Source organism: Oppia nitens, unplaced genomic scaffold, assembly GCF_028296485.1.
Source record: "Oppia nitens isolate AA-2021 unplaced genomic scaffold, nextdenovo-longstitch-racon4-pilon3 scaffold3_pilon_pilon_pilon, whole genome shotgun sequence".
Classification (NCBI taxonomy): domain Eukaryota; kingdom Metazoa; phylum Arthropoda; class Arachnida; order Sarcoptiformes; family Oppiidae; genus Oppia; species Oppia nitens.
Window position 1 is genome coordinate 6,526,649 of NW_026533221.1, and position 12,590 is coordinate 6,539,238.

Here is a 12,590-nt window from a genome sequence, read left to right on the forward strand (position 1 = left end):
TGGTAGCTTTTGTTTGAAGTATTTATTTGTCGGCTTCTTTGACAATATATTACTTTTCTTTAACTTTTGAATCAATTCTAATGAATATTTTCGATGATTTCTTAAGATCTCTTTAGTATTATTTTTGGCATTTGAACAGTTAGTATCAATCAATTGTTGATCGGATGACAGAAATTGTGTCCACTCTTCTTCATCTATGCTAACAGTGGTTGAATGGGAGTTATCAGTCGTGTCGTTGTTGTCACTCAAATCGGAATCCAATGAGATTTGTGTCCAATTTTTAAGATTTTGTTGCATTAGTTTTCGTCTTTTACGACAAATTGATCGATTGGCCAAAAGAAATGACAAATAAAATGAGGATATAATAAATACAAGCAAAATGAAGACAATAATTATGAGATTCATTGGGAATACAATTGATTGAAACAAAATGTTTGAATCTGTTTTTAAATAATGTCTCGTAATTATTATTGTGATAATCAATGAATTAATAAAATGTGATGTAATTAACATTAATAATAGTTGTCTAATAGTAGTCTAATACTCATATACAGTATAACAGGAAATAAAAATAATATATCTTAAATTATTTGATCTAGCATAATTTCGATTTCATATTTGTGTTTAAATTATTTATACCGGTATTTATTTTTAAAGCTAAATTTACAAATAAACAATTTAATGTATTAAATATTAATACATTATAGATGATCATTTTTAATAATCATTTAAACAAATAAAAAGTTATTAATAATGTTACTAAAAAATTATAAATTCAATACAATGTTATTATTATATTTTATGAAAATACTGTATAGAATTATATAGAATTCTAGTATAAATTGTACAGTAATACCGCATAATATATTAAAATTAATTTATAATTTTATATTACTGTATAACAAAACATTTATTTAATTATTAAATATTACTATCAATAAATGAATTAAAATAAAATTTTTAGATATATTGTAGACAAGCAATTTCATTAGTTAAATATTTTAATTCAATATTGATAATTGAACTTTTGATAAATATAAAATAATATTTTATATATTGTATGATAAATTAGGTATATAAGTTTACAGATTAATAGTGTATGTTATTAATTAATTTAAAAATGTCAAAATACTTTTTAATTGTTAACTTTAAATTAATATTCTGTAGTGTAAGTAAAATCAATCACATAGTCATAAATGTCAATATACCGTAATTATATTAACCGAATTAATTAATAAAATTATAATAATGTGTAACTATAAAAAATAACAACGATTTACATAATTAAACAATGAAAAAATGTTACATTACCGTAATTATAAACAAAAATAATTAAATTAACAAATAAAATTGAGTTTTATAATAAAATTACTTAAAATATAAATAAATTTCTATAACAAAAATTTTGTTATACTAAAATATAAATTTATATTGTATATTAACAGCAAAATGTCAATAACAAGTGTTAAAATATGTAACAATAATTAAATACTATATAAAATAAATTACTTACGATAAGAAAATTTAAAAATATGACAAACAATACGTTATATAAACAAACTCTTATGGATTTGCATTTTATAACAAATGATTTGATTTGATATCAAATAAAATAATTAATTGTTTTCACTTGTCATCTGAAGTAATGAATTAATAGTTCTGTCTTTATTTCCTCTCTGTGTTTCCATAATAGCTTTGATAACATCTATCTCTACGTTTGGAAACATTTCCGATACTTGTTTGACATCCTCTTCACTAATAACTATGGGTTGTGGTTGTGGTTGAGGTTGAGGTTGTGAACCAGTTGGTGGATGACCAGGTTGTACATACACTTGAGGCATGTTTTGACCGTAAACAACACCATATTGATTGGGAATTAATACGGGAACCATAGGAGCTGTTACTGGGTATCCAGTATTTTGAAGAGCAGTCTTATTTAAAGGCTATAAATGAAAAATATTTTAAAGTATTTAATACTTCGATATAAATCCATAAACACCGACAAACTTACTGTAAAAGATGTGACAACACATATCTGTCCCTCTTTACCATCTCCTTGTTTGCCATTGAGATCAACCCATTCCTCAACTGTTTGTCCACTGAATGTCGATTCGGGTATTTTATATAAAATCCATGCAATCATCTCATCGACAGTGAAGGAGCACTCGTCGTATATCTCAATATGAAAGGAGTCGACGCCTTGCGGTAAATAACTAGTCGTTTAATAAATAAATAAATAAATTTGATTATCAATTGTGTGGACTCTAGACATACCAATGGAAGACTTTGTTCCACTTGGGATTCTTGGCTCCGTTATAGCTATAATACAATGGTTAAGACAAATCAATTACCTAATTATCACATATTATTTATATCGTAATTATTTCAAAATATTATCATATCTTTACAAACCAGGTTCTGGTCTCATAAATATGGTGTCCGATTCTGAGTCTAACGTATGGATCCATTCGAGTGACACCATAGTTCTTGACAAGTCTGGCCTCAACTATCGTTACATCAAGTCTTCCCCTAATATTCTGTGGACTGGCTGTCCATCTGTGATACTGTTGCTGTTGTAAAGCCATAGCCACTTCTTCATCGGCTTGGATCTGATGCAAAGTGCGTGGACTCTGTACTGTCTCACCATTAGTACCATCATTGGCGTCAAATCTTAAGAAATCTTCGGGTAAGCGACCAATCAATATGTTAGTATTGTTTCGGACGATACGTTCGCCGTCCATATTGTTAGCCACGGCTTTCGGTGAAGTGCTGGCCATTGATGACATATATGCGATGATAATTGGTTTTAAAATTTAGATAAAACCACTGATTTGGTCAATAATATACTGTTTATAGCAATTGTTATCAACGATTGTCACTCAAGTGATGACTAAATCCTATGATTATTAATATTTTGTTTCATTTACTCATTCAATATAATGTGTATAATATGTAAGCAATCGCTCAAAAACAGCACTCTTTGCACACAAATATTGTAACAAATATTATGACAATTATTGTAAGCATTGATTCAATAGTCTATTGAATAACACACAGTAATTGTCTTTAGTATAGCAATACTTTCCGATTATAAGTGTTATGTAATATGTGTTTAAAAATATTAAAGTAAATATTATTACGAAATTTTTTAGGCAAATATAGTGACGATTCAAATATTTCCTTTAAATTACTGATTATTTATTACTAAAACAACACTTTTTTTTAATATGAAAAGCATTATTATTATTGAAGTCAAATATTAAACTTTTCAATACCTATACAGTACTATACAGTACTATACTTATACTACATTAGTATAATTGAAGCGTATATTCAGTATTGTATAAAATATAAGTTTTTAATTAATCATTATTTTACGTTATATATACTGTAGATATGATATTTTGAAACTAATTAAACTGTTAATTAAGTTATTTCTAAATTTAAATTTTAATGATGTTTGTAATTGAATAAAATGAAATATATTAAAATATAATGCAATTAAATAAATTTGATTATCTTTATTATTAAACCAATTGTTAATATTGTATAACTTATAATAATATTATTATTATGACTCATATAATATAAGTAAATGACACACAAAATCATTATTTGCTTCAATACCTTTGATATTGCATTTGATAGCAATTATCGACTCTATAATAGTTATAAATTTATTTATACGATACATATTATACTATACTTTAAATTATAATTATTTATCTAATGATAAAATATGATCATTTATATACAGAAAATATTATTTAATTTATTATTTGGTTATAATATAAAATTATATTACAGAAAAATAGTAAATTTCCAAATACATTAAAATATAAAAGTATTTTTATAATATGAAAGCATAAAATGTCAAATAATAAAAATTAATTAATTAAATTTATTCATAAACATAATCTATAAAAACATAGTTTATATTATAATATGTTTTAATGAGTTAGAAAATACTGTATACTTTTAATTTATCCTTAAATGGCATATACTGTAGATTAAGATAATAATTTCATATCCCATATAAATTTAGAGTTAACTCATATTTTTTAAAAACGTGACATTTTGTTGAACAATATTAAAAATGACAAAAACAAACAAAATATAAGTTAATATCAAATAAGTTTTAAAAAGTATGTTTAAATTGCAAAATATAAATTATTCTCTTAAAATTTTATTTTAAATTTACTCTGCATTAAATATTTAGATAATATTATATAAATTTATTTTATAATTTTTAATTATTATTTAAATTCTGAACAATTATTGTCAAAGTATAGTATTGGCGATAATAGATAATCCAATTTATGAATTATACCGATTGATTCGGATTAGAAATTCTAATCCAATATGAAAATTATTTAATTTTTAGTATATTATATAATTCTATCAATTATTTAACATTTATAAATAGCTTATTTAGTTTACAAACATATTTTTATGCTTAACTTTAGACTAAACAAAATGATAATAGCCTATATAAAATTAATGTAATTAATACAAAATTTAATGTTGTTATGATTTGTGTGAATAAATTATAACAAAATAGAAAATATAAATAAATTACAATAATAAGTTTAACTATTATAATTAATTCATGATTAATGAAAAATAAACTATAAAATAAAGTATAAAACATAAATAATAACTGTATAGAAAATGAGACTATAATTGTCATTGTTTTTCAATTCATATAATCTCAATAATATACAATATTTTTTATAGTTATAAAAAGTGTTGTAAATTATTGTAATTTTTTTTAATATTAAAATTACTATAAAATAAGTTTATTAATAATTATTTTTAAATTTTTACTCTAAATTTTTAAGTATAACTATACTATAATTATATAAAAATAATACTTACATATAATTTATAGGATATTCTTATAATAAGAATATTCTGGTTGTAATCAAATACTGTATATTACTGTTTAATGCAATCATTTTGTGGACGATATTATTGTTAGGAATAATAGCATTAAATGACTGAAATATATTGTTTTGTATAATATTTATTACAACTGAGTCTACATATTGTAGTTAGAGTTAGATTAGATTAGATTCCCTCGTTTTATATTCTAAAAGTTCCTTATATTCCCTGTTCTCTGGGAATTCATAGGAATCTATTTTCTTGTGCTATCATCTATTAAACTCTAAACAACATATTTTATTAAAATGTTTGAAAAACAAATATTTATATTGAGGGGTAATTGGGACCGACTAAAAATTGAGGCAAAGTTCCAAATGATCGATCTATAGACCGATCAATGTCGCAACTTTCTCTCAATATTAAATTGTAGTAAAAATAGTCACTAAATTTATTTTTAAATATTTCAATATATTTTTGCAAAATATTTAAGTTTTGTTACTATTTATTGTAATAATATATTGTATATTTTCCCTTTCTAATTGAGGAATCAATGGATGTATAATAAAATATATTTTTATATTTTCCGGGAAAATTGGAGGGATTTTTTTTATTGGGAACTTCCCTACCTGTGAATGTTGATTGAACTCTAACTGTATTTCTGTATAATGAGATTGTCATCAATTGATAGACTATTTGCTACTAAACGCCCATTAATTTGATTGCATTTAACAATAATATTAATCACTTTAACCATTAAATCATTTTAATTGTCTTTAATTATAATAAACAGTTGACTATTACCACACAACTGATCCAAAATGGCTTTGAGTGACGCAGACGTTCAGAAACAGGTATTTCTCCGATAATTTATTTACCATTTGATTGATTTATCTAATAATTACTAACATATTATCTTAAGATCAAACATATGATGGCTTTCATTGAACAAGAGGCCAATGAAAAGGCAGAAGAGATCGACGCCAAGGCTGAGGAAGAGTTTAATATAGAGAAAGGAAGACTTGTTACCGAACAGAGACTGAAGATTATGGACTTCTACGAGAAAAAGGAGAAACAGGTGGAACTGCAGAGGAGAATGTATGTCATTATTATCTTCTTTTGATATATTGATAACTATTTGGACACTTTCTGTCAACTTAATCATTAGTCAGAACAGTCACATGCAAAACATGGCACGACTTAAGGTTCTTAAGGCACGAGAAGAGCACATACGTAATGTCAATGAAGAGGCCAGACATAAGCTCATGGAAGTGACTAAAGATCCCAATCTATACCAAAAAGTTCTTCAAAAGTTGATCGCACAGGTATTGGCTAACTATTGATTTATACTGTATATAACATTTACAAGACTTGTCAATACCATAGAGTTTGTTTCAACTCTTGGAGAAACAAGTGGTCGTCCGGTGTCGACAACAGGACATTCGTATTGTTGAGAATGCTATGGGATCCGCACAACAGGAATATAGAGACGCCACTGGAAAGGATGTGGAGATGAAATTAGATACCGAAAGTTTCATTGGATCCGATAGGTATTCAACAAAATGCTTACCTGTAAGTCATTATTATTGTCTAATACTTTGTTTCTATTTATAAACAGTTGTGGAGGAGTGGAACTGATAGCAAATAAGGGTAAAACCAAAGTGACCAACACTTTGGAGAGTCGTCTTGAATTGATTAGTCAACAGTTGTTGCCTGAGATTAGAACAGCTCTTTTCGGTGGTAATGCTAACCGAAAATTCAATGATTAAGACATAACGTGTAATACAATTGCAAATATTATAGCGTTAATCACATTCCAGTTATTGCTATTATTAAAAAATAATCGGAAATATCTTTTGGATATCATTTTGTTTTACTTTGTTTTTATTAGTTTTATTTGATTTACAATAAATAGTATATACAGTATATATCATATACTAGTCCAGAGTGTACTCTAAATGTAGACATATTAACGATTAAACGGATTAATGTAATTAAATTTAATATAATTAAATCACACAGTTTATCAATACAACGAAACATTAATGACATATAATTATAATTTATTGCTAATTAATATAAAAATATTTAATTATTTGATGTCAAATGGTTATATTTCAATAATCGTAATGTACTACAGTATATGTGCAACTATTATCATATACAACCTCATGACATCAAATAAAAATTATATATTTAATTGAATGCCGTTAACTGTTGTAATAATCAATGTATGGATAAGTTTTAATGTAATTGTTTCGGTAAATATATTGTCACAATTAGATCTTAAAAAATGTTGATTTAAATCAATGTTTTTGTTTAATTTGATTAATAAATGATTGATTGCATTTTCATTTGTCATATAAATTTGTTGAGATGTTATATCCATTACCGGTAATTGGTTTAATGGTAGTCTTAAATCATTTAAATGAATGTTTTTAAATTGAAGTAAGTCTTTGATTTGATTTGATATAAGATCAGCCAAAACAAAATGATCGGCAAATATATTGAGTTTACTTTTATCAAAAAATCGTTCATCACTTTCATCGTTATCTGATTCTTCATTATTTTCCATTTCAATCATAATTTTTGACAAATGATAGACACATAAAATAGTATCAAAAGACATATAATCTGCAAATAGTTTTAAACATAGTTTGAGTGCCTTTCTTGAAGCAATTTCTTCTTCTGATTGATTACTCAAAGAAACAACAATCTTAACGGCCATTCTTCTGATATCACTATCATTGTCTTCAATTAAATTGATTAAAGCTCTCCATAAATAAACGCAAATTTCATTATTGTGTATATTATTGATAATAATATTTAATGAATTATTCAAAATATTGACTGCAATTTTACGATTTGATATATTTTGGACATCACACGAATAGTTGATAATAAGTTGACACCATTTCTCATATAATCCATCAGTAAAATGATCACTAATTATGGTTTTTATAAATTCATTGACAAATTGAGAACTTAGTAGAATAACAGAGACTTTTATTTCAGTATCTGTACTCTTGAGGAATGCATTTATAAGTAATGCAAAGTTATTCAAATTTAATTTGTTATCAATATTTATTAAATCCATAATTGATCCCAATTTAGCCAAATTATAATTTGTAATGTAATAAATAAAACGAAATATTTGTGCCACAAATGCATTAGCAATAGAGCTAAAAGTATTTGAAACATTTTGGGTATTTTGATATATAAATTGTATGAAATATTTGAACTCTGGTGATGACAATAAAATTTCATATAAATTCAAATCAGATATTAAATGCCTGATATTTGACACTTTAATATAAGGCACTGAAAACACACTTTCGTATTCATTGTCATCAATTAAATTACAATAAGTATTAGTGTTATTGTGTAAGGAATTGGTAATAATTTTTAATGCAATTAGTTTTGCTTCAGAGTAGCGTTGATTTTCACTCAAAAACAATTGTGAATAAAATTTGTGCTGTTTTTCAATTGATTGCTGACATGAAATAATACTTCGTGTCAAATATACATAATATTCATCAGTTTTATCCATATTATCGCAAAATTCTGTCATTAAAATATTAAACAAAATTTCCTTATCATCAATTGTCAACATTAAATTTGTTGCTAAATTTTCAACAATATTTATAAACTGTGGTAATGAATAATATGAAAATTGTTTGCCGTAATTGAGAAAATTATAAAAATTTAAAACAATTTGTTTCGAAAAATAGTTAGTTTTTGAGATTAGTTGATTGAAAATTAATGATAATCCATGAAATTGATTGTTTGATTGAATTGTTTTATGTGTAAACTTATTAAATATGTCATTCAATACATTTTCTACATTTGATTCTTCAATAAATTGGACAAATACTTTGGCTGCGAGTACTCGAAGTCTAAAATGTGGACAATTGGTTGATAATATCATAAGATGTGGCAAAAAGACATTCATGTCGTATATATTTGTTGTATTAATAGATGGAATTAACTTCGAAAGTATCAAAAGTAATGGATATAAAGGAATGCATTCATAATGTAAGGCATTTGTTTGAAATGTTTGTCCATTGATTGTAATCTGTAAGCAATTTATCAATTGTTTTAGTAAGAAGTCATAGAGTGTGGGATAGTTAGTGAAGAAGAGATATGTAGACATCTTATTCTTCTTGTTGTTGTCGTCTTTATTTCGTTTTACACCAAAAATTTTAATCAAAAGACAATTACAAAGCATTGCCGAAGAATTGCGAATCGCAAATGATTTGCTTTTGAAACAAATAAAACATATTTTAATCGATTGTTCGACAAAAGGCTTAATCTTATCCATCATTCGGTGATCTCTAATCAATGCTCTAATTATATTCAAACAGTGGATTATTTGCCACTCTTTTGAGTCAAAATCCGAAAGTATATTCAAAAGACGAGTCATTGTACGGTTAAAATAGTTATTAATATAAAGAGATGGTTCACCGCTAAGTATAGCCTGAATTACAAACGGAAGTCCAGCTGAACGTCGTGTTAGACATCCTTTTACTTTATTGTCTTCAATAGTTTTGCCTAAATTATCGATTATATCATCAAGAATTTGGATCACTTTTGCAGAACAAATACATTTATTATTCCAAATGTTGTCAATCAATAAACTGAAAGCACTGGCTGTCTGTTCAAAAGCACCCCTATGTTTGAGTGCCATTAGATTTGAATACAAAAAATCTATAATCATAATAGTTTGGTGACAATCAATAATTGGATTGTCATTAGAGCAATGAAAATGCCATCGATTTGTCAGTTGACATAACTGTGCCAAAAGCCAAGCACTCTCTTTGATTGTCTTCCAGCCATTCAATAGTAATAACTGTGATGTTATGTGCAATACTTTTTCATCCGATACTCTCTCATCAATAGATAAATTCAAAAGTTTGTTAATAAGTTCTTGTGTGACAAACTGACAATCCATTGGCAAATAACCCTCAGGCGAGTCATTACAAACTATATAATTGACTGATTGGCTACTCTTAACACTTAAATCAATCACTTTGTCTATCAATTGTCTCCAAAGTTGCACTTCTGAACAACTAATAAGTCCAAAGTCCACATCATTTATAAGTGATTTAATACATAAAAGTTTGGTATATAACGGATATTTTGCTGCGGAAATAATCACATCTTTAGGCTCAGCTTTGATGAATCGCTCGATATCTTCACTAAATTTATGAATCAAATCATAAATCAAATGATTGCAGTCTTTTTTATTTTCAAACACTTCAATGTTAACAATTAGTCTGTAGAGATGGACAGCCGTTATTGAGTGACCGGGTGTCGCACTTTCACTCAATTTGTTTGCTATTTGTTTTAGTTGTAATAAATGGTATTCACTAACTGATAACAATCTTAATTTCAAATATGATACTATTATTTTAATGGCAATCACTTTATTTTCCTCAAAGGAATCGCTAATAATTTTCACTAAATTGATAAAATATTTATTAAAATCAATTGTTTTAAATATGGGTAACATATAATCATTTGGTGCAATCAATTCATTCATTATATCTATTAATTGCAATTTTATTAAAGTTACGCCAAAGTAGTCATCGATTCGCAAATCATTTAAACACAAATTGATTATAAAACCAATAAAACTATTATAATATTCTTGAATTTCATTATAAACTGATATCTTATAATTTGATTTCAAACTATCAATAAGTCTTTGAAATAGTTTTTGAATTAATGCAACAAATCTCTGTCGGCAATAGCTTTGTTGACTATTAATATTATAAATCATTGAATCACTAATTAATTGTAAGTCTTTTCTGTCGACTATTTGTGATGTTTTTCTGCATTCAATGATCAATGAGAGGGCATCTAATCTAATGTAATCTTCAAAATGAGACAATGACTTATTAAGACAATCATTATAATAGGTTGATGTATCAAATGTTTCATTCAATGATTTGTTTAACTTAGCAATGGATAAGAATTGGCGACAATTTAATACTTTCTCTTCAATCAGTAATTGATTACAAAGACTTTTAACAAATAACGAATGCTTTTTAGTTAGTTTTGGTAAAACAATGTCAAATATGGGATCAGTTTTGTTGCACTTGTTTTTTGACATCATATTACATGATTTAATCAAAATAGTGATTTCATAAATCCATTTGTCTGAAATCCTGCGGTCATTAAGTGACAAAACAGATGACATAAAAAAAATAATATCATTAATGCCATCATTTCTTTCAATCAACAAGTGCTTCATCTCTTCAATAATCTCGTAAACTATATCACCAAATATAACAATAAAATCTTTTACGCCAATTGATTGATAAATATATGTAAGCAATTTATACTTGTTTAGTGGGTTCTTTGAATGGCAATTAAATTGAGTATAAATAAGATTAAGATAATCATTGAGTTCATCTTTGGTTAATAAAAGTTGTTTTATGCAAAATATATTTTCGATAATTTGTTTTATTTGATCCAATGTTGAGTTAAAGTTATTGTCGACAAATTCAATCATCTGATCGCACATTAAATCAATACATTGAAAGCGATTTTTATCTTTTTGAAAAATTTGTTGAATATCAATGTCTTTGTGAGTTAACAATTTGATCACCACATGAGTCCAATTGACAAACAAATGTGATTGTAATATAAGAAATTGTTGATCCTTTAAGTCCTTATTTGTTGTCAAACATTGAATTTCATCTAAACTGTTGAAACTATTACTTAAAATCACATCCAAAGGTGAATATGTTATTAAAGAAGATGAGATCAATGCAAGACGTGATCTATCATCAAATGTATGACTATTATTGATATAATCCATAAACTTATCAAATGATTTATAATTAACGGAATAAACTAAAGATGTTATAAGAGATGCACTAATTATACAACCAATTGGTATGACTTTTATGGCCAATACTTGACATTCAATAGCATTCAATAATGCATTCATTGTATTATTATTTATCATATATTTATTGACTAATTTTATATCAATATTTGTCTTAAGTTTTTGTAATATTAGATAAATTGTGTTTAAACTTAAGTGATATAAATGACAGAAGTTGTTCCCATTATTTATATTAATTTCCAAAATATTTTTGACATTTATTTTGTCGTTAAACTCAAGTTTAAAATATCTAAAAACTTTTAGTAAATAATTGAAAACAACTTCAAAATGAAATTCTTGAGAAAAGACAAAGTGTGTGAACAAACAGTTAATATTTGATATGTTTTGTTGGTAATGATCAACAAATGCAATCATATCGTCATCGGTGGTCATCATATCATAAAACATATCAAATAATTTATCGTTATATGTCTTATAAGGGTTTTGTCGCAACAATTTTAAGCACATCTTATGCAGTGATGTATTGGTGTCTTCACTAAACAAAACACAAGCAATCAAGTGGTGAATCAATTGACCAAAAGTGGTCTCATATTGACTGCCAATCATAGACCTGTTGTGAAACAATTCAATCACTTTTAATGCATTTATTACATCCAATTGATTATTAGTTTGTGTCCAAAACAGTGACAATTGTTTATCAATTTCATTCAAACCGTTAATTTGTGACAAACTTTGCTGTAAATTACATTTTTTCAGCAAATATTGTCTGTAATTGTTATTATCACTCATTTTGTCATTCAATTACTACACATTTAATGGTAAATATATTACTTTAATTTATTTGTATTGTAAT

General features: G+C 25.8%; 2 protein-coding genes across 2 annotated transcripts; one reads left to right on the plus strand and one right to left on the minus strand.

Moving 5' to 3' along the window:
• Positions 1-1,589: 1,589 nt before the first annotated feature.
• On the minus strand, positions 1,590-2,990 carry LOC128957519 (toll-interacting protein B-like). Its single transcript, XM_054303291.1, has 4 exons — positions 2,413-2,990; positions 2,275-2,319; positions 2,012-2,213; positions 1,590-1,943 (listed from the first exon to the last, which is right to left on the minus strand). The coding sequence occupies exons 1-4, from the start codon at positions 2,784-2,786 to the stop codon at positions 1,617-1,619; spliced, it is 948 nt and encodes a 315-aa protein (XP_054159266.1). The 5' UTR covers positions 2,787-2,990; the 3' UTR covers positions 1,590-1,616.
• Positions 2,991-5,541: 2,551 nt separating this feature from the next.
• On the plus strand, positions 5,542-6,918 carry LOC128958571 (V-type proton ATPase subunit E-like). The gene is made up of 5 exons (XM_054304449.1): positions 5,542-5,735; positions 5,804-5,979; positions 6,050-6,206; positions 6,268-6,431; positions 6,500-6,918. The coding sequence occupies exons 1-5, from the start codon at positions 5,703-5,705 to the stop codon at positions 6,648-6,650; spliced, it is 681 nt and encodes a 226-aa protein (XP_054160424.1). The 5' UTR covers positions 5,542-5,702; the 3' UTR covers positions 6,651-6,918.
• Positions 6,919-12,590: the final 5,672 nt, after the last annotated feature.

What these genes read in the sequence shown, in the direction of transcription:
- LOC128958571 (XM_054304449.1), top strand. Translation starts at nt 5,703, where the DNA reads ATGGCTTTGAGTGACGCAGACGTTCAGAAACAG. An exon ending in TTCAAAAGTTGATCGCACAG is followed by an intron (nt 6,207 to 6,267) that starts GTATTGGCTAAC and finishes TCAATACCATAG; the next exon opens with AGTTTGTTTCAACTCTTGGA. An exon ending in AGTTTCATTGGATCCGATAG is followed by an intron (nt 6,432 to 6,499) that starts GTATTCAACAAA and finishes ATTTATAAACAG; the next exon opens with TTGTGGAGGAGTGGAACTGA.
- LOC128957519 (XM_054303291.1), bottom strand. Translation starts at nt 2,786, where the DNA reads ATGTCATCAATGGCCAGCACTTCACCGAAAGCCGTGGCTAACAATATG. An exon ending in ATTTATGAGACCAGAACCTG is followed by an intron (nt 2,320 to 2,412) that starts GTTTGTAAAGAT and finishes ATTGTATTATAG; the next exon opens with CTATAACGGAGCCAAGAATC. An exon ending in GTGTTGTCACATCTTTTACA is followed by an intron (nt 1,944 to 2,011) that starts GTAAGTTTGTCG and finishes TTTCATTTATAG; the next exon opens with CCTTTAAATAAGACTGCTCT.